General features: G+C 42.0%; 1 protein-coding gene across 2 annotated transcripts; it reads left to right on the top strand.

The window, feature by feature from the left end:
- Positions 1 to 822: 822 nt before the first annotated feature.
- On the top strand, positions 823 to 27,082 carry DDX59 (DEAD-box helicase 59). 2 transcript variants are annotated; one of them, XM_010362666.2, is made up of 8 exons: positions 823 to 1,144; positions 3,831 to 4,648; positions 6,480 to 6,647; positions 11,641 to 11,730; positions 20,008 to 20,259; positions 21,906 to 22,058; positions 22,563 to 22,691; positions 26,593 to 27,082. In XM_010362666.2, exons 2-8 carry the CDS (start codon positions 3,842 to 3,844, stop codon positions 26,854 to 26,856), a joined length of 1,863 nt encoding a protein of 620 aa, XP_010360968.1. In that variant the 5' UTR covers positions 823 to 1,144; positions 3,831 to 3,841; the 3' UTR covers positions 26,857 to 27,082. The 2 variants fall into 2 exon arrangements, with proteins under 2 accessions (XP_010360968.1, XP_010360969.1); XM_010362667.2 differs by lacking the exon at positions 11,641 to 11,730 and having other exon boundaries at positions 824 to 1,144; positions 26,593 to 27,046.
- Positions 27,083 to 27,590: the final 508 nt, after the last annotated feature.

Genomic DNA, 27,590 nt, shown 5'->3' with positions numbered 1-27,590 from the left:
AACAAATGTTGAGTGATAAAAAGCAATTCCAGGCTATATATAATTTTATAAAGCTCAAAAAGAAAAATACACCAATACACAGTTAGGAATGCATCCAAATATGACAAAACCACTAAAAATGGCAAAGAGGGACAAAACGGAAGATAGTGGTGGTGAGCTAAGAGGCCAGGAGTAGAATCCTGGAGATGCATGGATACATGCTAAATACTGATAACGTGGTGGAGTGATACTTTCATTAGTATACTTTACATTTTACGTATTTGGTAAATAGTTATTTTGTATGTATCGAATATTACATCGAAAATATTTACTTAAGGCACCTGAATGTAAGCTGGCTTCCCTCCTTCCTCTCCCATGCTGTCTCCTCTCCCCCATCACTTCTCAATTACAAACTGCTTGGGACACGTGGCTCCAGAGATTGGCAAAACAGGGAAATGTCAGCCCACAAGGACCAAGAACCGTGACTTGTGTTACTTTCTTGTTGGTGTTGGGGCTGGGGGGGAGGGGTGCGGTGGTGCAGGAAATATTATCCAGCATATCAAATACGCCACATCAAGCTGACTCTGTTTGAATTTTGAGTGGCTCCACTAGCTAAAGCCAGAAAAGGGTTTTTGGGCCCAACGGGAAGAAGTGCCCCTCCCTTTTACACTCACACTTCCCACTTTCTAAGGGTGCCAGGCCCCCGCGCCGCCCTGCTGCTGCTTTGCGTACGTTCCGACTCTTTTCCACCAGTCCCAGCCCACTCGATTACGTAAATTCTTCCAAATTCCCAAACGCGCCCCTCCGTCCAGAACCCGCCCAGTCCTGACCGGTTCCGAGATTTACCGCCAGCCCAGAGCCGGGCGGGGGCGTGGAAAACGCGAGGAGCCTTCCCGCCCCTCTCCTCATCCCTCCCTCCCAAGCCACTGCCGGCTCCAGCCGAGCTCTGCCCCCACGGTGGCCCCGCCTCCCCACCGCCCGGAAAGCGGGCTGCGGCCCCCTCCCAAAACCCGGAGAAGTGGATTCTGCGCTCCGCTCCGCACCACCAGTCCCGGGCCGCAGTCCTGACCAGCGGGTCAGGGCTTGCCGGGCGGAAGCCTGGCCTGGAACCTGGAAGGGGGAGCCGGCCCCGAGCGGGAGCGGACGCGGCCTCAGGCCTGCGCTGGTGAGCGTGCCCCGGAAGCCCGGGCCCCTGCCTGTCCTGCTGCCCTTTCTCCTGGACCCCGGCCGCTAGGCCGCGGCGGGAGAACGGCTGCCTCTGCGCGGTCCCCCTCGCGTCCTTACAGTTCCCCGTGTCCCAGGCCTCTAGCCGGAACCGGAGCCCCGCCCGTCTCTTAGCAGCTCCATGACGTGAAGCGCCTCGGGGTGCGGTGCCGCCGGGCGTGGGTGGGAGGCAACGCCCGAGGGGAGGGCCCGCCAATATGCGGGGCTGCGGGGGGCGTTGGCGAGAATTGGAGGTTGCGCAGCTGCCCGCCCGCCCAGCGGGAGCACGTTCCCTTTCGCCATTGGAAGACTTTTGAGTTCCAAGCTTTTTCCTGCTCACATAGAGCCGTCCCTGCGCTGCCCGCCAGCCCACGTACAGTTGCATTTCTTTTGGAATTTTTCTGGAAGTTGGAATCTGGCAGTTTAAACAAAGAATTTTTGTAAGAAGAACATTTGTTAGGATATTTGATAGTCCCCAGATTAGGTTAAAAGTCTTCCCAATCACTGTAATTTTGCAAAGATATGTTTTTGGTGTAAATAGGTATAGATCGGGGTTGATGAAAAAAATCAAACTCAGAAAAATATTTGAAGAGATTTATTTTGAGCCAAATACAAGCGACCATGGCCAGTGACAGTCCTCAGGAGGTCCTGAGAACATGTGCCCAAGGCAGTTGGGGTACAGCTTGGTTTTATGTATTTTAGGAAGGCATGAGACATCAATCAAATACATTTAAGAAATACATTGGTTTGGTTTAGAAAGGCAACTCAAAGCCGGGGCTTCCAGGCTATAGGTAAATGTAAACATTATCTGGTTGACGGTTGAGGTTATAAAAAAGAATGTTCAGGCTAAAGTTAAAGGATTGTGAATACCAAGTTTTATTGTGCAGAGGAAGCTCTTAGATAGCAGACTTTAGAGATAGCAGGTTGTAAATTGTTTTATATTGGACTTAAAAGGGTTCCTGGCTCTTAGTTGGTTATCTCCTGGATCTGGGAAGGACGGAAGGAAGGAAAACAAAGAGGGGAAGGGAATTCTCTATAAAATGCGGGTTTTTCCTACAGCAGACTTTGCAGGGGAGTTTTAAGGTATGGCAAGGAAATATATTTTGGGGTAAAACATTTTTATTTTCTTCCTTGTTATGCCAGAGTCAGATTGGAAAGTAAGTCACTATGTACTGGGTTAAATAAAACCCATCTGATAAGAATTGATGGTTTATAGGCCATGACTCTCCAGACCCCTTAGAAAGGAATTTGGGTAAGATAAAAAATTAGAGCTTAGTCCTCATATGGTTGAGAGTTTGTGCTCTGGATCCAGAGTGCCAGGGCTGTAACACTTAAGAATTGTGCGAGCACGACAGGCGCAGTGGCTCACGCCTGTAATCCCAGCACTTTGGGAGGCCAAGGCGGGCAGATCACGAGGTCAGGAGATTGAGACCATCCTGGCTAACACGGTGAAACCTCGTCTCTACTAAAAATACAAAAAATTAGCTGGGCGTGGTGGCGGGCGCCTGTAGTCCCAGCTACTCCGGAGGCTGAGGCAGGAGAATGGCGTGAACCCGGGAGGCAGAGCTTGCAGTGAGCCGAGATCGCGCCACCGCACTCCAGGCTGGGCGACAGAGCGAGACTCCGTCTCGAAAAAAAAAAAAAAAAAATTGTGTGAGCCTGGACAAACCACTTAATTTCTAAGTGGCTCAGTTTCTTCTAAGTGTGAATAATGTGTTTTATACACACACACACGATTTTTCATTATGCTATGTTATGTATATTACTATATTATTTTTCCATTATGCTATATGTATATTAGTCTATGTAATCTACATAGTATAGCATAATGAAAAAATATCTGTGCATATATATTAGGTAATGCTAACCGCTTTACATGGTTGTTGTGAAGATTAGGTGAAGCATTGTGCTTGGCATATAATAACAGTGTTACTTATGAAAATAGCATTTTCTCTGTGATTTGTGATTTTGATTTTAAAGATTTTAATTGTGAAGTATTTCTCCTGTTTTCTTTTTTGATGCTATCATAGAAGGATTTACCCCAAAATTTCTATAATATCTGATACTTAAAAGTGCAAATAATCAGTAAACGGAAATAGACCATGTGTACAAGGCTATGTTGAGCGGTGTGCAGTGTTTCAACACTGCTATGTGTGAGGAAGAGGACTCCATCTCTTCATCAGTGGAAGCTGGCGAATGGAAGAAAAGCTTGATATAAAGAGTGTCATGATGTCCACTGTTCCTTTCAGGCATAGCCGCAGGATGCTAGGCTGATTCTGTGATAAGCACATGGTACTTTATTTATTTATTTATTTTTTGAGGTGGAGTCTAACTGTGTCGCCCAGGTTGGAGTGCAATGGTGAAGTCTTGGCTCACCGCAACCTCTGCCTCCTGGGTTCAAGAGATTGTTCTGCCTCAGCCTTCCGAGTAGCTGGGAATACAGGCACATGCCTGGCTAATTTTTGTATTATTAGTAGAGACGGGGTTTCACCATATTGGCCAGGCTGGTCTCAAACTCCTGACCTCGTGATCCCAAAGTGCTGGGATTACAGGGGGTGAGCCACCACGCCTGGCCATTAATCATATGGTGCTTTATATGTAACTTTATTAATGGTACAATAAATCTCATTATATAATTTCCTTAACAGAATATTGAAGGATGTTTGTTCCAAGATCTTTAAAAATCAAGAGGCACGCTAATGATGATGGCAAAAGTTGTGTGGCTAAGATAATTAAATCAGACCCAGAAGACCTTCAGTTGGACAAAAGCAGAGATGTTTCCGTTGATGCTCTAGTTACAGAAGCAACCGCAACACCAGACAGGCACAGCAGCGAATCATGCCCTTTCCCCAGCCCAGGTGGCCAGTTGGCAGAGGTTCATTCAGTAAGTCCTGAGCAGGGTGCGAAGGACAGCCATCCTTCTGAAGAGCCTGTTAAATCATTCTCCAAAACACAGCGCTGGGCAGAGCCGGGGGAACCCATCTGTGTTGTCTGTGGTCGTTATGGAGAGTATATCTGTGATAAGACAGATGAAGATGTGTGTAGTTTGGAGTGTAAAGCGAAACATCTTCTGCAAGTTAAGGAAAAGGAAGAAAAATCAAAACTCAGCAATCCACAAAAGGCTGATTCTGAGCCAGAGTCTCCACTGAATGCTTCCTATGTCTACAAAGAGCACCCCTTTATTTTGAACCTTCAGGAAGACCAGATTGAAAATCTTAAACAGCAGCTGGGAATTTTAGTTCAAGGGCAAGAAGTCACTAGGCCCATTATTGACTTTGAACATTGTAGTTTCCCTGAGGTCTTGAATCACAACTTGAAGAAATCAGGCTATGAGGTGCCAACCCCCATTCAAATGCAGATGATTCCTGTGGGACTTCTGGGAAGAGACATTCTGGCCAGTGCAGATACTGGCTCAGGAAAAACAGCTGCTTTTCTTCTTCCTGTTATCATGCGAGCTTTATTCGAGGTAAGTATTAATAATAGAGTTCACATGTGTTATTCTTGGAAACAAGTGAGGTATTTACCAAGTTTCATTCTTAACCGTATTAAAATTGCAAACTAAAACTAAATATTTGGAATTTTAGTCACTAGTGCCTGTAGTGATTTTGCTTCTGATAGTAGTTTGTACGAAAACATAATTTCAGGAAATTTTTCTTGTATTATATTGAACCAGAGATCTCTTTATTGAGGATCTAAAAACTTGCTTCCTTACAAAACATTTTGTTTTTAACAGTTTTTCTGTTAACAGAATAAACTTTGGATTTGGGGGGGAAAAGATCCAGCTGACCAGACGAGCAGCAGTTTGTACGTCAGTTTAGTCTCCTTGGATTTTGTATTTCGAAGAAACTGATTTATACTGAAGGTGGAACACATCATAGAGTTTCAAAATACGCTTTTTTTTTTTTTTTGGAGACCCTCGAGTTTCACTCTTGTTCCCCAGGCTGGAGTGCAATGGCACAATCTCGGCTCATTGCAACCTCTGCCTCCCAGGTTCAGGTGATTCTCCTGCCTCAGCCTCCTGAGTAGCTGGGATTACAGGCATGCGCCACCACACCCAGCTAATTTTGTATTTTTAGTAGAGATGGTGTTTCTCCTTGTTGGTCAGGCTGGTCTCGAACTCCTTACCTTAGGTGATCCAACTGCCTCAGCCTCACAAAGTGCTGGGATTGCAGGCGTGAGCCACCGCACCCAGCGTCAAAATATACTCTTAAATGTGATCTATGGTTCATCTTAAAATAATCACTACCATACCTTACTTGTTAGTTTATAGTGTATAGAGCACTTTCACATATAATTAGTTTAACAAACATTTTGAGTAATTACTGTTTCCCAAGTACTGATGAACTTGTGAAGTATGAAGTATGGCAGGAAGGGAAGTAAGTAAAAAATGTGGGCAAGGCGGGGCACAGTGGCTCACGCTTGTAATTCCAGCACTTTGGGAAGGCGAGGTGGGTGGATCACCTGAGATCTGGAGTTTAAGACCAGCCTGGTCAACATGGAGAAACCCCATCTCTGCTAAAGATACAAAATTAGCCGGGCATGATGGCGCATGCCTGTAATCCCAGCTACTCGGGAGGCTGAGGCAGGAGAATTGATTGAACCCCGGAGGCGGAGATTGCAGTGATCCGAGATTGTGCCATTGCACTCCAGCCTGGGCAACAAGAGCGAATTTCTGTTTCAAAAAAAAAAAAAAAAAAAAATGTGGGCAAAGAGAGGAAAGATAAAGGAGAAAAAAATTGGAAAACTAAAGAGTAGTAGAAGATAGTGTGAGGAAAACAAAGTGCTAGATTGTTTAAAATATAGGTCACACATGCTGGAAGACCAAAATAGAGCCATAAAGCCCGAAATAGGATGTGGGTATATATGTAAGTTATATGGACAAAGAAAGAAGTGAATCCACAAGAAAGCTAAGAGGGAAAGACCAAGGGTAGCATGCCAGCTTTTACCAGATTTTCATGGTGACTATTGGGTTCTCTCTTCAGAGGAGGATGAATGTAGATTACTAGAATCCAATGAACTAGGAGCAAACCTTCAGTTTTCTCACCTTGGTTACTGTGGACACCTCTCCCCAGCCCCAATTTTGATCTTTCATTGTATTCTGTGTTATGTGAGAAATGGATTTAATTTATGATGGTTTTGGAGGAAAAAAGTCTGCAGCAAGCAGAAGGCAGGAGGACTCATATCCAGTTGGGAACACTTTAAAAGGGCCATGTTCCTGGAATCCTTGTGAAGATTTAGTTCATATCAGCAGGAATTAATTGCTGGTGTTTTTAAACTTGTTTTTCACATCTTTGCAGAGCAAAACTCCATCTGCACTCATTCTTACACCAACCAGAGAGTTAGCCATTCAGATAGAGAGACAAGCTAAAGAATTGATGAGTGGCCTGCCACGCATGAAAACCGTGCTTCTTGTAGGGGGCTTACCCTTACCCCCACAGCTTTATCGTCTGCAACAACTTGTTAAGGTAAGCACTGATTTCATACAATGTCTTCGAAAAGTTTTGTAAGCAATACAGGATCTAGAGTTATTTTCCCCCTTGAAGAACTTTTAAAAGTATGATTGTAGAGAGCCTTTAAATTCTTACCAAGTAAGCCTTAGGGTTGTTTTTGTTTTTTAAGTTTGTTTTATATAGGAAGGGAAAGAAACACAATTTATTGAGTGCCCGTTATATGCCAAAGGCTGTTGAATGTTCTCACATGCATTATCTCATTTAAGCATCACATTTACTTCTGAAGGTGGGTTGGCATAATCCCTAGTCCATGTTTTATAGTTGAGAAGTTGAATCTCAGAAAGGTGGGGTTTATCTAAGGATCTATAGCTAATAAATAGTAGTTGCAAAATTGATACCTTGATTTACCTGTCTTTCCTCCTTCCTTAGCCATGCTGTTACGCGTAGTCTGTATTTTCTGATATGTAAAAGTATGTAAAAGCAATGTGGTCTGGTAACTGCATGGCCATAGATAAGTTACTTCACTTCCGTGGGCTTCAGTTTTCTTAAGTTTGAATGGGTGGCTGAAGATACCTGCCTTTAAAATGAAAATGTTTAATGGAAGGTTTGGCACAGATGTTGACCAATCAAAGTAGACTGCAGCTTTGGTGCAGGAACTGGGTCCTCGAGGCCCCTTGGTGTTCTGGGCATTAACTGTTATAGTTAACTGGGGTGGTAGGGAGGCCCTGGCGACCCAGGGGAGGAGCTGGGTTGGCAGGGAGTTGGGGAAGGGCACTCCAGGGGCTGGGGCAGCAGTACCAGCTGGGATGAAGCTCCTGCAGTATTGGACAACTTCTATGGGTGAATATCAGCCTTTCATGTTGGAATCTTTTGAAGGTCAAATCAGATGTATCTGACAGATTTAAAGCCTATAAAATGTTGTTTTAAGAAATTAGAGGCTGATAATTAATGGGATATTGGATCAGTGCTTTTTTAAGGTGGACCTCCAGTATATAAAACAGATAAAGGTGGTATCAATACCAAATTATAAATTCAGCAATATGTATTTATAAAGTAAACAATACAAGTATTTTTGATGGGCATCAAATTTGAAGTTGGGTTAATGGCGTTTAACTGCAGTCTCATCAACCTCTGCATTAAATTTATTTTCATTGCAAAGAATGGATAACATTATAATTCAAATGGATAAGTAGCTGCGAACTTCTAATAGCTTTTAAACTAAGGTTGCATTCCAATTCTTAAAAAAAAGTATGTTAACATATTGGTATTAGTCTCCAGTTACCCAGGCTGGAGTGCAGTGGCACAACCTCTGCTCACTGCAACCTCTGTCTCCCGGGTTCAAGCGATTCTCCTGCCTCAGCCTCCAGAGTAGCTGGGACTACAGGCGCCCACCACCATTCCCAGCTAATTTTTGGTATTTTTTTAATAAAAAAATTTTTATTCATAAGATACTATAACAGCCCCATATTACAATAAGAGAAGTAGAAACGTCTATTTGTTTTTTTTTTTTTGTATTTTTATTTATTTATTTATTTTATTATTTTATTTTTTTATTATACTTTAAGTTCTAGGTACATGTGCATAACATGCAGGTTTGTTACGTATGTATATTTGTGCCATGTTGGTGTGCTACACCCATTGGTATTTTTAATAGAGACAGGGTTTCACCATGTTGGCCAGGCTGGTCTTAAATTCCTGAACTCAGGTGATCCACCTGCCTCGGCCTCCCAAAGCACACATTTTTTAAAAAAACAATCTCAAACTTAAAGAAAGGTGGTAAGTAGAGTAAATGGAACTTTTTTTCCCTCCCAAACCTTTTGGAAGTAACTTGCTGACTTGATGCCCTCTCACCCCCATATACTTTACAGTATGATTGTTACAAACAAGGACATTGTCTTACATAACCGTAATACAATTACGGAATCAGGAAATTAACATTGTGTATTAGTCCATGCTTGCACTGCTATAAAGAAACACTTGAGACTGGGTAATTTATAAAGAAAAGCGCTTTAATTGACTCATGGTTCTGCAGGCTATACAGGAAGCATAATGGCTTCTGCCTCTGAGGAGGCCTCAGGAAGCTTCCAATCATGGCAGAAGGCAGAGGGGGAGCGAGGAGCTTCACATGACCAGCGCAGGAGGAAGAAAGAGAGTGGGAGGTGCTACACACTTTTAAACAACTAGATCTCACAGTAACTATCATGACAGCACCAGGGGGAAGGGTACTAAACCATGAGAAATAGCTGCCATGATCCAATCACCTCCCTTCAGATCCCACCTCCAACATTGGGGATTACAGTTCGACATGCAATTTGAGTGGGAACACAGCTCCAAACAGTGTCACGTTGATACATTATATCACATCAGGAATTAATATTGGTATCATCTACTCCTCTGTCCCCATTCACATTTTTATAATTGTTCCATCACTTTTTATAGCACAAGAATCCAGTTCAGAATCACATGTTGCATTTAGTTGTCATGTCTTTGTCATCTCCTTCTATTTGAAACGGTTCCTCCATCTTTCCTTTTTTTTTCTCATAATCTTGGCCCTTTTAAGGTTTATAAGCTACTTACTTTGAAGAATGTCCCTCAACTGATTAGATTCAAGTTACATGTCTTTGACAGGGATATCACAGAAGAGATGCTTTGTTTTTTTCATTGCATCCTTTTAGGTTGCACACAGTATCAGTATGTCCTTTTCCTGGTGATAGGATCTGTAAAGTAGTTGTAAAGTTTATTTTTTTTCCCCTTTGAGTTTAGTAAATATTTTGGGGAGAGTACTCTGAGATGTACTTTGAAATGTAAATTTCTCATTCTTCACCACACTTTGAATTTATGTATATATTTATTTCTATCTGTATGGACTCACGGCTTCCTGTTACTCAGAGGTTTATAATCTGTTATAATTATTTGTTTTGATGCTCCAGTTGATCTCTATCTGTCCAGTGGAAGCACCTTCAAGTTGGTTTCTATGTCCTTTGTTCAGATCTCCATTATTCTTTGAGTCTTCCTTACTTTCTATCTAAAGAAGATGTTCCATGCTTACATTTTTCTTTCCCTGCCCCAGCCCTGGAATCATGCCTTCTCCAAGGAGCCCTGGTTTCTTTTACTAGAGGATAGCATTTAAAAAGAAAGTTCTGGGCTATGTATGTTGATTGCTATTGGACTATCACTGCTTCTAGGACCTCCCAGTGGATAGAGCTAGGGAATACAGCTCTCAGCATCTGCCAGGGATAGGTTCCAGGATCCCCTGCATATGTACCAAAATCTTTGCATACTTCGATCCTGCCGTCGGCCCTGCTGAACCTGAGTATTGTTGATCTGTATTTGGTTGAAATTGATATGTTTCAGTGGACTCACACAGTTGAAATCCATGTTGTTCAAGGGTCAGCTGGATATCCAAGTGTGTGTTTTTCTGTATCTGTATTTATTAGAAACCATGAGACCGTGAGTTCATGTTAATACTTCCAATTCCAATTCAATACAACAGGATTCATTCATGTTTATAACTGACAGAAACCTGCCACTCATTTTCCTTTCGTATTTATTTATTTATTTATTTGACCAATTATCCTCTATGGAGCCCACCTCCCACCATCAGCACCGCCCCTCCCACAGCAATGCCTTCCTCATCTCACAGACTCCACCCTGCACTGTCCTCAGCCCCTCAGGCTGCAGCACTCCATGCAGGGCTGCCCACCTGTCACTCCCACCCCTCTCACCAGCCTGAGCTCCCTCCCAGGTGCCCTCTGAGAAAAAATAACCAAAACCTGTCTGTTCAGCAAAGCTGCCCTCCAAGAGCAAGGGCAAAATAAAAAAGCTTTTCAAATAAACAAAACTGAGAAAGTTACTACCAATATACCATGTAAGAGAACTTTAAAACTAAGGTAGTCTACAGACAAAGAAGATTGTGCCAGAAAGGAGGGTGTAGGATGGAAACAATGGCAGCCGAGGGAAATAGTAAGCATGTGGGTAAATCTCAGGAAACATTGAATGAAACAGTAATCATAATGAACAACCTGTGGGTTTCAAAATAAAGTAGAAGTTAAATACTGGCCAATGGTAGCATAGAAGCAAAGGGGAGATGTGATTGGTATTAAAGCATTTTTCCTTATTGTTTAAAAAAAGGTAAAAATAAGCTGAATGCAGTGGCTCACACTTGTAATCACAGCACTTTGGGAGGTCAAGGCGGGAGGATTATTTGAGCCCAGGAGTTTGAGACCAGTCTGGGCAACATAGAGACCTTGTCTCTACAAAAAAGTCAAAAAATTAGCCAGATGTGGTGGCATGCCTGTAGTCCCAGTTACTTGGGAGGCTGAGGTAGGAAGACCCCTAGAGCCGGGGAAGTTGAGGCTGCAGTGAGCCGTGATTGTGCCACTGCACTCCTGCTGGGTGACAGAGCGAGATTGTATAAAAGAAAAGCGCCCCCATTGTTAGCCACTAACATATTATAAAATTGTTAAGATCCTTAAGCAACCTTAGAAATCACTTCGCCCAACCTCTTAATTTAAAAATGAAATAAAAAGCCCAAAGATGTTACGGAATTTTCACTTGTTTACAGAACAATATCAATCAAACTGCCTACAAGGCCCTTCCTGGTGCCTGCCTCAGCCTGCCCCATTCTCCCCGTCCCTCTCCATTTGGAAACTTCACTGGCCTCCCAGCCTTAGGAATGTCATAGATACTTTTCTCTCTCCTTAATCACTCCTCACCTTGCTCACGCCCACTAATCCTTTAGGTTTGACCTGTGTGTTGGGTCGGACTGGATAGGTCCCTCCAATTATGGCATAGTATATTTATCTCATGAGTACTTTCTTGTTTTATCTGTTTCTTTCTTTGTGTTACAAGTTTCATGAGAGCAGAGACTATGTCTGACTTATTCATCACTGAATTCTGAGTGTTTAACACAGTGTCTGGTACATATTAGTCGCTCAATCAGTATGGAATGAATGAATGAAAATGGCTATTACCAATTTTTTAAATTTGCTTATTCTCTTTTATTCAGGTTATCATAGCAACCCCTGGGCGACTTCTGGATATAATAAAGCAGAGCTCTGTAGAACTCTGTGGTATAAAGATTGTTGTAGTAGATGAAGTAAGTAGTGGTGTTTGAAAAACGGTTACATGATTTTACACAATTTAGGGAAAGTATAGTTATATAATTTCATTGTATATTCAGGACATTTTCTCTCTCTAAAAAAAAAAAAAACCTCAGGGACTTTTAAAGCATTGCAGCAGTGGTTCTTAAGCTGTTTCCTGTGTAGCGCTGAAGCTATCATAATGTGTACTAAACTAAAATTACACCAGAGCTGTCTTTTCCTAATTGACAGAAAACACAAATTCAATACATACCCTATTCTCAATAGTAAGTTGTTTTTTGTTTGTTTTTTTTTTTAAGCATTTGATGCTTACTATTGTTTGTTTGCAAAAATAGTCAGTGTCAGGTAATGAGACAGGGTTTTGCTCTGTTGCTCAGGTCACCCAAGCTGGAGTGCAGTGACGGAAACACAGCTCACTGCAGCCTCAACCTCCCACACTCAAGTGATCCACCCACCTCAGCCTCCTGAGTAGCTGGGACTACAGGCACACATATCACCATGCCTGGCTAATTTGGTTTTTGTAGAAATGGGGTCTCACTATATTACCCAGGCTGATTAGTCTTGAACTCCTGGGCTCAAGGGATCCTCCTGCCTTGGCCTCCCAAAGTACTGGGATTATAGGCATGAGCCGCCGTGCCCAGCAGATGGCCTTTAATTTTTTTTTTTTTTTCTGTGTGGACGTAGGCATCTGTGGTCCTGATTTTCTATGTTACATATACTATAGAGGCATTTTTATAATTTTGGCCTGCTTAATAAGATGAAGTAAAAGTGTTGTTGCTCGGTGATATTCTGCCAAGGGAACATAGGACCGTGTGCCAGCCCACCCTGGGCATGTGCCTTTTCTGCCTGCAGGGCACATGCATCTTCCCAGATGTCTTACTAGCAGTGACAGAGCAGAGGCCTGGCATTACCCAGCAGTGATCACAAATGCGGGGTGCTAGGTGCTGACCAGTGATGGTGTCTTAGCCTGCCTTCTGTGGGCCCCAGTAAGTAGCAGTAGGATAGAACACGTAGCCAGTACCCACAAGATCAATATTTGAACATTTACTCCACCTCCCATGAGATCTTAGGCAAGCTGGTTAATCTTCTAGAGCTATGGCAAGGATGAAGAATGATGATGAAAATGTCTTTTTTTCTTTTTTGTTGAGAAAGTGTTTAGCTCCTGTTGCCTAGGCTGGAGTGCAATGGCACGATCTCGGCTCACTGCAGCCTCTACCTCCTGGGTTTAAGCAATTCTCCTGCCTCAGCCTCCTGAGTAGCTGGGATTACAGGCACCTGCCACCGTGCCCAGCTAACTTTCTTTTTGTGTTTTTAGTAGAGACAGGGTTTCACCATGTTGTCCAGGCTGGTCTTGAACTCCTGACCTAAGGTGATCCACCCTTCTCGGCCTCCCAAAGTGCTGAGCTTACAGGCGTGAGCCACCGCATCCGCCCAAAAATGTTTTATAGACTGAAGAGTCCTGCTGCTGCTAAGTCAGCAGTTTTCTGATGCGGCCATTTGGTAGAACTGACTTATTGCATCTGATTATCATTAGACATACTGTCACCCTGAACATCACTGGGCTTCCCTTTGTTGATAAGCCCCATGTTCTTAAATTCTCCCCATCTTACGAGCTGGAGAAGTAATTTTTTTTTTTTAAGACAGTTTCCCTCTGTCGCACAGGCTGAAGTGCAATGGCATGATCTTGGCTCACTGCCACCTCCACCTTTTAGGCTCAAGTGATTCTCGTATCTCAGCCTCCCGAGTAGCTGGGATTACAGGCGTGTGCCATCATACCTGGCTAATTTTTATATTTTTAGTTGAGACAGAGTTTCACCATGTTGGCCAGGCTGGTCTCAAACTCCTGGCCTCAAGTGATCTGCTCACCTTAGCCTCCCAAAGTGGTGGGATTACAGGCATGAGCCACCGCACCTGGCCTGCGAAGTAATTCTTATATGGATTTTAAGGTTAGGTTCCATTCATCCTCACTTCTCTCTTTGTTTTTCAAATTTGTGTAGAGATGGGGTCTTGCTGTGTTGCCTCGGCTGGTCTTGAATTCCTGGGCTCAAGTGATCCTCCTGCCTTGACCTCCCAAAGTGTTGGGATTACAGGTGTGAGCCCCTGCACCCGGCCTCATCCTCACTTCTCTTTACAGCATTTTCATTTTCTTCCACTAACGAGGCTTCATGAGACACTTTAGTGCTGTGCTCACCATTATGGTACAAGGGAAGTATTCTTTCGGCAAACATCTATCAAGTGCCTGTATGTGCAGCCTGTGTCCCATTCCTTGGCATTTAAGGAATACGGTTTCTGGGTGGTCTGGAGGGGAAATGAGCTGGTAAACAACAGAATCAGTTATATACAGAAACTGCAGTCAGTACAGAAGTATTATTTAGGTAGAAATTGACCAATTCTGGATAAGTTTGGATGGCATCACAGAGAAGTTTTGAATAGCATTCAAGCCTACAAGGTGCTGAAATCGTGTTGGAGAGAAAAGATACATATACTGAAGTAAAGGCAAGAACATTATCATGTGTACGGAGATACAAAAGTACTAACATGATGTAGGCCAGGGGTTGGCAAACACTTTCTGTAAAGGACCAAATGGTAAATATCTTAGGCTTTGGGGGCTGTATAGTCTCTGTGGCAACTACTCGATACAAATGTAGATGGTATGAAAGTGAATGGGTGTGACGGGGTTCCCACAAAACATTATTTACAAAAACAGGTAAAGGTCTAAATTTGTCCCCAGAACTGTAGTTTGCCAATGGCTGATAGAAGATACTAGTGAAAAAATTGGACTGTATGGCTGGGCATAATGGCTCACACCTGTAATCCCAGCACTTTGGGAGACTGAGGCAGGCATATCACCTGAGGTCGGGAGTGCGAGACCAGCCTAATCAACATGGAGACACCCCATCTCTGCTAAAAATACAAAATTAGCTGGGCGTGGTGGCACATGCCTCTAATCCCAGCTATTCAGGAGGCTGAGGCAAGAGAATTGCTTGAACCAGGAGGCGGAGGTTGAGGTGAGCCGAGATTGCGCCATTGCACTCCAGCCTGGGCAACAAGAGTGAAACTCCGTCTCAAAAAAAAAAAAAAAAAAAAGGACTGTATATGATATGCTAATTGTTCAGGAGAAATAAGGTCAGAAGGAAAAATGAGAGTAAATGTATTAGCACTGCAAAAAATGGCTTCTCGGAGGTAATGGGATTTGACCTGGGCTTCAGAAGATAGAAAAGGATTTAGAAAACAAGAGGATGTATCAACTGTTCCAAGTGAAGGGGCCAACATAAGCAGAGTCAGAAAGTCCAAGTGCATGTGTGCAGGGGGCAGAGAAGAGACCACCAGCTTGAAGAATTCTTCCTGAGAAATAATAGGAGGTAAAATTGGGTTGTTAGGGTGGGGCCAAATTACAGAGGGCCTGGACAGGAAGGCAGAGGAATTTGGATTTGATGTGGGAGACAGTGAGGCTTTCTAAATTATTGAGTAGTGGTTTAAGAGGTTACCCTGCTGTTTGGTACAGGAGAAATGAAAGAATCTAAAACAGAGCAGCCAGCAATCCAGACAGGGGTGAGGGTTTACAGGGTGGAGGCAGTAGGAGTCACAGGCCAAATCCAAGAGTCACTCGTGCGTCTTCTGATGCCTGAGGATGAGAGAGGAAGAAGGCAATAGGGATGACTCCATCAGTTATAGTTGTGCCTTTTATTTTAAAAAGGACATATGAGCAAATCTGGGTCTTGGTAGTAATGTTTGAGTTTGGCTTTAGACATGGTGAATTTCCTGCAAATGATGAACTAAGGGGTAGTACTCTGAAGATCTAAAATAGGCATTGGGGAGTCCCTCTGAACCTTTTCTGGCTCAGGAGGCTGCCGATAAAATTTTTAAAAATAAAATAGGCATCAGAATCCATGAAACGCATGGTTTCTCTAAGGGAGACAAGTTAGAAATGAGCAGAAACAGGCTGGGGCTAAGGGCCTGCCTTGTGGAGTTTGAAGATGAGTCAGTAAAAAGCTGCTTGAGACGGCAGAGAGGAACTGAGAATGAATAATATCCTCGAAGAAGAGAGAACCACTGTTTCAAGAGGAGGGTGAAGATGCAAGAATAGTCAGAGGTGAAAACTCAGATAATTCCTTTGAAATGATCTGCTTTGCGACCCTCCGTTCTTCTGTCATACCTTTTGGCCTAGAATTCTCTCCCATCCTTTCTATCTGCTCTTCCTTCTTTATCTGTTAGTAACTCTGAAATCCTTCACTCCCCCTGTCAGATTTTAGGCCTTTGTTTCTCTCTGCTCTGTTGAACTGTGCATAGATTTTTAAAATTTTTTCTTAGCACAGTGTTTGCCCAAGTTTCCTTAATTATAAGAGTCACCTGGCTTGTTCAGTGAACATCAGACAAGACCAGACCTCTCACTTGGATATTCTGATTCAGTAGGTGTGAGTTGTAGCCAGAAATTTCTAAAAACTCATTCCAGGTGATCCTTTTTTTTTTTTTCTCCCTCAGGTGATTCCCCCCCCCCACACCCCCCAGGCTGGAGTGCAGTGGCGCGGTCTCGGCTCACTGGAAGCTCCGCCTCCCGGGTTCATGCCATTCTCCTGCCTCAGCCTCCCAAGTAGCTGGGACTACAGGCGCCTGCCACCACGCCCGGCTAATTTTTTGTATTTTTAGTAGAGATAGGGTTTTACTGTGTTAGCCAGGATGGTCTCCATCTCCTGACCTCGTGATGCACCCGCCTCGGCCTCCTGAAGTGCTGGGATTACAGGCTTGAGCCACCGTGCCCCGCCCTTCAGGTGATTCTTATCTTCGGAGAGGTTTGGGCCACATTGACTAGTAAGTTGCCTGACATATAGGTAGGTGCTTGTTTAGTGCTTAGAATTAGTGAGTGTTCATTTATTTACAAAATACGTTGTTAGGGCTTTTCATGTGCTGACACTTGTTGGTTTTGAGAATTCAGTGGAAAATGAGACACATGAGCTGTCTCGTGGAGCTGTAATAAATGTACTTACACAAGGCGATATGGCAGTGGCAACCGGGGGGGGGGATTACCTTAGATTGGGAGTCAAGGAGAGCTCTCTGAGAAGATGACATTTATGCTAAGATCTGAATGAGAAGGAGCCAGTCATGCAGAGATTCATCTGGAGGGAAGACTTTCAGCCAGGAAGACTTTCAACAGGGGAGCAAGCATGAGGTATTTGGGAACAGAAGGAAAGCTGGTGTGGCAGAGTCACGGGCAGTGAGGGGAGAGTGCTAGGAGATGGAGAAGTGGACAAAGATGAGAACTTGTAAGACTTTTTAGTCATAGTTAGAAGTTGGATTTTATTCTAAGTGTGATGGGAAACCATTGGAGGGTTTAAGCAGAGGAGGATGAAGATCTGATTTATATTTTAGAAGAATCTGGTTCCTTGAGGAGAATTGGTTGTGGGATGGGGGTGACAGGATTGCGAGCAGTCTTGCAAGTATGAGCTGGGAGAAGGGACCAGCTCTGGGGTGTGCTAGTGGGTTGACAGGATGATTAATGGAGTCAGTGTCAGGTGGTGAAGAGAAGAGATGAAATAAGAGTTCCTGATGGCGCTGTTTCCTGGGATGTGTTCTGGGATAGAAGTGGGTTTGGCAGGAAGGAAATAGAAACTTCTGTTTTGAATGTGTTGAACTTGAGGGGCCTGTTGGAACCAAGTGGAGATGTTAAGTCGGCAGATAGTTTCTACCACTTGAGTTCGGGGAAGCAGTTGTGGCCTGAGATATGATTTTGGGAGTCTTTGATGCATGCATGGTATTCAGAGCCGTGGAATTTGTTGATCTCATCTGAGGAGAGAGCACAGATGGGGAAGGAAGAAGCCTGTGACCCAGCCCATGGGGCTCCCCAGTGTATAGGGATTGAGAGAAGAGAAACGAGGCTCAGAGTAGCTAGTGAGGGAGGAGAAAAATCAGGAGAGGAGATGCTGGGGTGCAGGGGCCCACGCCTGTAATCCCAGCACTTTGGGAGGTCAAGGCGAGAGGATTGCTTGAGACTAGTAGTTCAAGACCAGCCTGGGCAACATGGGGAAACCTAGTCTCTGCAAAAATAAAAAATAAAAATACCAAAAATTAGCCGGGCATGGTGGCACGTGCCTGTGGTCCCACCTGTGGTCCCAGCTACTCAGGAGGCTGAGGCAGGAGGATCGCTTGAGCCTAGGAGGCAGAAGTTGCAGTGAGCCATGATTATACCACTGCACTCCAGCCTGGTGACACAGCAAGACCCTGTCTCAAAAAAAAAAAAAAAAAAAATGCTTTTTATGGCCCACTCTGCATTTTGAATAACATCTGTTGAATAATCTGTGCACATTAAAGACATGTTAGAGCCAGGCGCGGTGGCTCAAGCCTGTAATCCCAGCACTTTGGGAGGCCGAGACGGGTGGATCACGAGGTCAGGAGATCGAGACCATCCTGGCTAACACGGTGAAACCCCGTCTCTACTAAAATATACTAAAAAACTAGCCGGGCGAGGTGGCGGGCGCCTGTAGTCCCAGCTACTCCGGAGGCTGAGGCAGGAGAATGGTGTAAACCCGGGAGGCGGAGCTTACAGTGAGCTGAGATCCGGCCACTGCACTCCAGCCCGGGCGACAGAGCGAGACTCCATCTCAAAAAAAAAAAAAAAATAAATAAATAAATAAAGACATGTTAGAAAATGGGGGTGGAGCCTGGGCAACATAGCAAAACCCCACCTCCACTAAAAATACAAAATTAGATGGGTGTAGTGGCATGTGCCTGTAATCCCAACTATTTGGAAAGCTGAGGTGGGAGGCTGGCTTGAGCCTGGGAGGTTGCACAGTAAGCCAAGATGGCACCACTGCACTCCAACCTGGGTGACAATTTTTTTTTCCACTGAATAATAGTAAAATGAATATTCAAATTTTAATATGGATGACAGCACATTAGTGGGCACTTAAAAATACAATGCCAAACTGGGTGCCCTGGCTTGTGCCTATAGTCCCAGCTACTTAGGAGGCTGAAGCTGGAAGATCTCTTGAGCCCAGGAGTTTAAGGTTCCAACAAGCTGGAATCATGCTACTGCACTCCAGCCTGTGCGATAGAGCAAGACCCTGTCTCAAAACAAACACCCACAATGCCTTAATAGTTTAAAAGAATTATCCTGAATCAAGGCTCAGAAGGGGAAAAAAAAGAATTAAATACTTCATTGTTCCCAAATTATAGACAACTGGATTGTATTTGCAACTCAATATAGCCTTAATCTTTTTTTTTTTTTTTTTAATGGCAGCACTATAAAAAAAAAATTTTTTATTTGCTTGGTAATTCATGGTTGTAACAAACCAACAGTACAGAAAAATAGAAGTGAAAGCCTCTGTCTTAGTCCATTCCTGGTGCTATAACAAAATGCCTTAGACTGGGTAATTTATAAACAGCAGGAACTTTTTCCCACAGTTCTTGAAGCTGGGAAGTCCAGGATCAAAACGCTAACCTTGATTCAGTGTCTGGCGAGGGCCTGCTCTCTGCTTCAAAGATGGCACTGGCACACTCTTGCTGCATCCTCACACACAGCTCCATCCAGCCTCTTTTAGAAGGGCACTAATTCCATTCATAAGGGTGGAGCCTTCATGACTTAATCACCCCCTAAAGGCTTCCCCTCTTACTACCATTGTAGGTTAGATTTCAATATATGAATTTAGGGGGGGGTCACCACAGTTCAGACCATAGCAGCCCCTAACATTTATTTTTATTTAAAATAATATTTTATTATAAGCATAATCTGTGTGCATGGTTAAAAACAATTTTGCAAAAAACTTAAAGTGGAATTGCCTCCCTTAAAGCCCTCCAGCCTTCTCCCTGGTGTTAGCAATTAAGTTTCTTGAGTGTATACACATATAATATTTTTGTAGCATAAATAGGTATCTTGTTACACATAATATTTTGTACTTTGCTTTTTTTTTTTTTTTTTTTTACCTAGCAGTCATTCATTATTTAATAAAGGGCTTGCTGATCATTTTTCTTGACAGCATAGTGTCATATGGATCTACCATAATTTAGCAAATCCCCTACTGATGAATATTTAGAATGTGTATAGCTTTTTACTACTATTAATAATGCCAATAATAACAGTCTTTGTATATCATTGTAAACATTTAGTTGCACAGTTTATAATTTTGTATAGACGTTTTCCCAGTTCTCTTGACATTGCGGTATAGTTTTGTATTTAAGAATTTTTAATTTTTATGTTGTTAGTTATATCAGTCTTTTGGGGGGGGTGGTTCTGGATTTTAATGTCAAACAAGACTAACTTTAATACAATTTTATTTTAGGCTGATACCATGTTAAAGATGGGCTTTCAACAACAAGTGCTTGACATTTTGGAAAACATTCCTAATGATTATCAGACCATTTTGGTTTCAGCCACAATTCCAACTAGCATAGAGCAACTAGCAAGCCAGCTTCTGCATAATCCTGTGAGAATTATCACTGGAGAAAAGAACCTACCTTGTGCCAGTGTACGTCAGATTATTTTGTGGGTAGAAGACCCAGCCAAAAAGAAAAAATTATTTGAAATTTTAAATGTGAGTAGTAAAACAGTTAACAATGTTTTATGGATTGTGTTTGCATTTTTCATAGCTCTTAAGAGAATGATTTTTAGATTCAACTTTCGGGGAATTTGACAAAGGTATTTACTAATAAATTGATTTACCTACCTTAGAATTCTGTGAGAATCAAATAAATAGCTATTTGGGAAAACACGTTGGATAGATACAGGGTTGGGTTTTCTTTGCCTTATTATAGAAATATATTTTAATATCAAGATTATTCCTAAGGAATATGTTCTCCTTTTAAAATATTTTAGAAAGGCCGGGCACGGTGGCTCATGCCAGTAATCCTAGCACTTTGGGAGGCCTCGGCGGGTGGATCATGAAGTCAGGAGATGGAGACCATCCTGGCTAACACGGTGAAACCCCGTCTCTACTAAAAATGCAAAAAAAAAATTAGCCAGGCATGGTGGCGGTCGCTTGTAGTCCCAGCTACTCGGGAGGCTGAGGCAGGAGAATGGCGTGAACCCACAAGTGGAGGTTACAGTGAGCCGAGATCACGCCACTGCACTCCAGCTTGGAGGACAGAGCAAGACTCTGTCTCAAAAAAAAAATAAAAATAAAAAATTTTAGAAGACTTACATATAAGATAGGGGCAAGGTATTTCTTGGCTAGTCTGTCCTTGAGAATTTTTTTTAACTGTTACTAATGTAAACAGAAATTTGTTGAGTGGGTGATATGTGCAAGCATAGTTACTTATAAACAGTATTAACTTGGGCCAGGCGCGGTGGCTCACGTCTGTAATCCCACCACTTTGGGAGGCCAAGGCGGGCAGATCAGGAGGTCAGGAGATAGAGACCATCCTGGCTAACAGAGTAAAATCCCGTCTCTACTAAAAATATAAAAAATTAGCCAGGTGTGGTGGCGGGCGCCTGTAGTCCCAGCAACTGGGTAGGCTGAGGCAGAAGAATGGCGTGAACCCGGGAGGCGGAGCTTGCAGTGAGCCGAGATCACGCCACTTCACTCCAGCCTGGGTGACAGAGCGAGACTCCCGCTCAAAAAAAAAAAAAAAGTATTAAGTTAAATATGGTTGGTATTGACTTATTAGCAGCATGTAGAACTACATTAATTGCACTTAAAATGTTTGAATTACTCTTGCAGTATTAAGTGATGGAAAATTAAGAGGTGCAATAGACTGGCTTCTGTTTGTACATATTTTAAATAAAACACTTATTTTAACAATATGCCTTTTTTTCTTTTTGTGTTTCGTTTTGTTTTTCTGAGATGGAGTCTCGCTCTGTTGGCCAGGCTGGAGTGCTATAGCATGGTCTCAGCTCACTGCAACCTCCACCTTCCAGGTCCAAGCGATTCTCCTGCCTCAGCCTCCTGAGTAGCTGGGGTTACAGGCACCTGCCACCACGCCTAGCTGATTTTTTGTATTTTTAGTAGAGATGGAGTTTCACTATGTTGGCCAGGCTGGTCTCGAACTCCTGACCTTGTGATTTGCCCACCTCAGCCTCCCAAAGCGCTGAGATTACAGGTGTGAGCCACCACGCCCAGCCTCCTTCCTAACAATATTTATAAACCTACTGATAACTAGCTTGTGATAATCTTTCAGAAAAACTTCCCATTGTAAATTATGTTATATGGATAATTTTTGATATATGTTTTTAATTTTTCAGGATAAGAAACTCTTTAAACCTCCAGTGTTAGTATTTGTGGACTGCAAACTAGGAGCAGATCTTTTGAGTGAAGCCGTTCAGAAAATCACAGGGCTGAAAAGCATATCTATACATTCAGAGAAGTCGCAAATAGAAAGGAAAAACATATTGAAGGTTTGACACCCAACATTCTATATTCTGTTTTCTATAAATCTGTTCTGCCTCATTTTCAAGAGACACCATATTACAGCTGTTTTTTATAGCAGACCATCTTTTAATGACTACAAGACCATCAAACAAGTGGTTACCGTGAAGTTAATGTTCTCTTGCTCAGGCTTTTGATTTGGGGAGCAATAGCCTGTTCTCTAGGGAATATATACTGAGTAGATTACTAATTCAGAACTTACCATTTCTGAATCAGGTCAGTTTGGAGTAGAGCAGGGCAGTAATTCACCTTTGGAAAAGGTTTGCCTTAATAAATTAATAAAATAAATTCCATGGGGATTGGGGAGAATTTTAGCTGCATACATTTTTCAGGTATACTATGACCTTTACTTATTGAAAAGATATTGTGACAAAAATATTGAAGTAAGCATTGAAAAAAGAAAAGCTATCAGAATTACACAAAACCACACAAAATAAATTCTGAATAATAAATTTTGTTGCTTTTTTGGAAAGGGATTACTCGAAGGAGACTATGAAGTTGTAGTGAGCACAGGAGTCTTGGGACGAGGCCTAGACTTGATCAGTGTCAGGCTGGTTGTCAATTTTGATATGCCTTCAAGTATGGATGAGTATGTCCATCAGGTAAGGAGCTTTATATGTTACCACTATTTTGTTTATGAGTTTTATTGGGAAAGGCATTGTCAATGTGATACCAAGTTTAAAAAAGCAGTATCGGCCAGGACAGTGGCTCACACCAGTAACCCCAGTACTTTCGGAGGCCAAGGCAGGCAGATCACTCAAAATGAATGGATCACATGAAGTTAGGAGTTCACAGACCAGCCTGGCCAACATGGTAAAACCCCATCTCTACTAAAAATACAAAAAAAAAATTAGCCGGGCATGGTGGTAGGCGCCTGTAATCCCAACTACTCGGGAGGCTGAGACAGGAGAATCGCTTGACCCTGGGAGGTGGAGGTTGCAGTGAGCCGAGATCACGCCACTGCCCTCTAGCCTAGGTGACAGAGACTTCATTCCCCCATCCCCCCCACAAAAAAAGCAGTGTATAAAACTATATATATTTTTGCTTTTAAGATTTTTTTTTTTGAGACAGAGTCTCATTCTGTTACCTAAGCTGGAGTGCAGTGGCGTGATCTCAGCTCACTACAACCTCCACCTCCCAGGTTCAAGGGATCCTTGTGCCTCAGCCTCCCAAGTAACTGGTATTACAGGTGCCCACCACCACACCTGGCTAATCTTGTTGTATTTTTAGTAGAGACAGGGTTTCATCATGTTGGCTAGGCTGGTCTCAAACTCCTGACCTCAAATGATCCTCTCGCCTTGGTCTCCCAAAGTGCTGGAATTACAGGCATGAGCCACCACGCCTGGCCTGCTTTTAAGATATGTATGTATATAAACTAATTTTTTTAAGTTAAATATGTGTAAAAACTAAATTTTGTTTTTAAAAGTACACCTAAAGTGCCTTAAAAAAAAAAAAACAAACCAAAAAACTAGAAGTAAGTAACCAAAAATGTTAGTTAAAAAATTTTTAAGTAATAAAATTTTGGTTTATTTTTGTTTCTTTTTCTTATTTTCTTCAGTGAGCATATAATCATCAGTGATCTTTTAGAAAAATAAAAAAGTTTTGTTTAAAAAGATTGTTTTAAGTTGATTTATCTGGCCAAAATAAAATTGATCCTTTTTTTTTTTTTAAGGAATCTTGTCTTCATCTCCTCTTCGTATCCTTATTTGTTCTAGTCTTTCACTTTTGAAAGTTTTCTTTCTTTTCTTTGCTGCCAAAGGTAACAATAGCTTCTCTCTCTAGCAGAAATAGAGCCTTCTCGCAGCGCCACATAATCTCACTGACTGCTACCTGTCCTCCCTCTCGGGCTTCACCAAGTAAAGCCTGTCTGTAGTGTTCTTAACATCACCTCTGAATGCCACATTTACTAGAATCACCCACTGAAACGCTGTTAGTGCCTTCAGTGCATTGTCACTTTTATTTTTAATTAAACTTAATGGTACAGCACTACTTCTCTGTTTATTTTGGTACCACCACGTTTACCTGCACATCAGAGAATTAAGTATTCCACAGGGGTTGATTGTTTTACTTGGCATAATGTTTTTAAGGTTCATCCATATCATAGTATGTATCGGTACTTCATTTTTTTAAATTGCCAAAAAAATACTTTATTGTGTAGATATACCACCTTTGTTTATTCATTAGTTACTAGACATTTAGGTTGTTTCTACATTTTGGCTGCTGTGAATAAGGCTACTGTGAACATTCATGCACCAGTTTTTGTGTGGACATGTTTTCATTTCTATTGGGCATATGCCTACAAATAGAATTGCTGGGTCATATAGTAACTCTGTGTTTAGCATTTTGAGGAACTGCCAGACTGTTTTCTAACATGGCTTCACCCTTTTACCTTCTCACCTGCAGCTTATGAAGGTTCCAATTTCCCCACATCCTCATCAACACTTACCTTTTTTATTATAGTTATGCTACTGGGTATGAAGTTAAACCTCCTTGTACTTTGACTTGCATTTCTTTAATGACTAATGATTCATGTACTTATTGATCATTTTGTATCTTCTTTGGAGAAATGTCTATTCAAATTTTTTGTCCATTTTTAAATTGGGTTTCTATTGTTGAGTTGTAAAAGTTCTTTGTATACTCTAGGAGACTTACCAAAAACATGATTTGCAAGTTTTTGTTTTTGTTTTTGTTTTTTTTTAAGAGACAGGGTCTCCTGTTGCTCAGGCTGGAGTACAGTGGTGCAGTCATAGCTCACTGTAACCTTGAGTGCATGGACTCAGGTGATTCTTCCATCTCAGCCTCCTGAGTAGCTGGGACTACAAGTACATGCCACCACACCTGGCTAATTTTTCTGTTTTTTGCAGAGATGGGGGTATTGCTATGTTGCCCTGGCTGGTCTTGAACCCTGACCTCAAGTGATCTTCCTGCCTCAGCCTCTCAAAATGCTGGGATTACAGGCATGAGCCACCATGCCCAGCCTGAAGCTAGTTTGTATAATCTTTTCTTTGTCTTTTTGAATTTTTTTATTTCTACTTGTTTTTCTGTGGACTTTTATAGATAAATAACTACTTTTTATATTTTTATTTTTATTGGAACAATTCAGTAATTTAATTAAGTCAGGTTAATAAATGCTGTTACTGTAAAGCACTATTTGCTTGCCTGTCTTCTCCCCTGTCTCATTCCCTAGAGGCCTCCCCTCTTAACTTTTTTACAAGTTTCTTTTACAGTGTTAAAAATGCCCTCTGTATTAGCAGAAGCCATCTACTCATTTAAATATTTCTGAATATAGACTTTAAGTTTTACATTTCAGTTAAGGAGCAGAAATTGACCATGATTGTGTATTTTCCCCCTCTTTTGAAAAGTTTCTTAGTATATTTTCACTATCTATTTGGAGACAAGTAGATTTTGTGCCTTATTGATACTCCACAAATTTGTGTCCATTTAAGTCTCTCAAAATGAGAAATTACTAGCTGGGCCTGTAATCCCAGCACTTTGTGAGGCTGAGGTGGGTAGATTTCGAGGTCAGGAGTTTAAGACTAGCCTGGCCAAGATGGTGAAACCCCATCTCTACTAAAAATACAAAAAATTAGCCAGGTGTGGTGGCGGGTGCCTGTAATCCCAGCTACTCGGGAGGTTGAGGCAGAGAATTGCTTGAACCCAGGAGGCGGAGGTTACAGTGAGCCGACATTGCACCATTGCACTCCAGCCTGGGCGACAGAGTGAGAGTCCGCCTCAAAAAAAAGAGAGAAGTAACTTTATGCAAAAATTATTTATTATAAATTTCACATTTCAAGGCCTCTTAAGTAGGCTTGGCAGTAAATAGTCCTCTTGCTCTTAATGCAGGAGCTTTCAAAATTTTTTGACCTTAACCCACCTACAATAAGAAAAATCTTTATGTCATTACCCCCAAACACCACCCATACAGATATAACTAAAACACAGGTTTCACAAATGATACTTACTTTTATTTTATGTGATCACTCTTATTTTCTCTTTGGTCTGTTTCATTAACATGCTGGTGGCGGCCCACTAAATTGATTTCACAGATATATTGAGATGCATAATTCAAAAAATGCTGTCTAGATGAAGGCTAATCTTAGTAAAGCTACTTTTTTTTTTTTTTTTTTGAAATGGAGTCTTGTTCTGTCACCCAGGCTGGAGTGCAGTGGCACAATCTTGGCTCATTGCAAGCTCCGCCTCCTGGGTTCAAGCGATTCTTTTGCCTCAGCCTCCCAAGTAGCTAGGATTTACAGGTGTGTGCCACCACGCCTAGCTAATTTTTGTGTTTTTAGTAGACATGATTTTGCCATGTTGGCCAGGCTGATCTTAAACTCCTGACCTCAGGTGATCCACCCACCTCGGCTCCCAAAGTGCTGGGATTACAGGCGTGAGCCACTGCACCTGGCCAGTAATGCTACTTTAAGTAATAGTATTCATTTTCTTTCAAAAGACACTAAGATTTTACATGGACATCTTGAAAATGTTCTTTGCATTTCATTTCAGGTTGGAAGAGTAGGAAGATTAGGTCAAAATGGAACAGCAATTACTTTCATCAATAATAATTCAAAAAGACTCTTCTGGGATATCGCAAAACGAGTAAAGCCCACAGGATCCATTCTTCCCCCCCAGTTATTAAATTCCCCATACCTTCATGACCAGAAGAGAAAGGAACAACAGAAAGATAAACAGACACAGAATGATCTGGTTACAGGAGCTAATCTTATGGATATTATCAGAAAACATGATAAAAGTAACTCTCAAAAATGATTTTCTCTGCCACTTGAATAATTTTTTTTGTGTATAGTCAGCAAAAATTGTTACTTTATGGTTTGCGTAAATGGAAATGTACATGAATTAAAAATATATTTAAGATATTTTTTAATTTAATAAAATTTATATAAGTATATTGTATTTATTTCCCTTCTTAATTCTTATAAATTAAAAACACCAGAAAATGAATTATTAAATAAAATACAGTTTTTTCTCTTCTGAATGAAGTTTTTTTTTTTTTTTAATTTTTAAAATAAATAGTCCTCAGAGCTACTGTCAGAACCAGAAACCTCCACAAAGACTCTGACTCAGATCAGTGATTGTTTTACTTGGTACCCCCACAGTTCCACAAGCACATTGGCACTTGAATTACTGTTGAATAAATGAGAATTAGGAAAAATGTAAATGATAGAAACTGGAAGAAATTTTCAGAACCACTTTTGAAAGAAATATGAAATGTCTGCTTTCATTCTCAGTTGTTTTACCTTCTGCTTGGTTAATACTTTTTAAAAAATATTTAAGATGGGCTACTTATCAAAATAATGTTGTGTTATTGAATGAATGTTGCCCTGCTAATTCAATTAATAGGTTTTTTGTTTGTTTGTTTTTGTTTTTGAGATGGAGTCTCACTCTGTCGCCCCGGCTGGACTGCGGTGGTGCGATCTTGGCTCACTGCAAGTTCTGCCTCCCGGGTTCACACCATTCTCCTGCCTCAGCCTCCCAAGTAGCTG

The sequence above is a fragment of the Rhinopithecus roxellana genome, chromosome 1 (genome assembly GCF_007565055.1).
Source record: "Rhinopithecus roxellana isolate Shanxi Qingling chromosome 1, ASM756505v1, whole genome shotgun sequence".
NCBI lineage: Eukaryota > Metazoa > Chordata > Mammalia > Primates > Cercopithecidae > Rhinopithecus > Rhinopithecus roxellana.
This window is presented reverse-complemented; position numbering and strand designations above follow the sequence as displayed.

Coding starts and splice junctions, on each gene's coding strand:
- DDX59 (XM_010362666.2), top strand. CDS start 3,842: ATGTTTGTTCCAAGATCTTTAAAAATCAAGAGGCACGCTAATGATGAT. Junction 11,731..20,007: donor AGATTGTTGTAGTAGATGAA/GTAAGTAGTGGT, acceptor ATTTTATTTTAG/GCTGATACCATGTTAAAGAT. Junction 22,692..26,592: donor TGGATGAGTATGTCCATCAG/GTAAGGAGCTTT, acceptor ATTTCATTTCAG/GTTGGAAGAGTAGGAAGATT.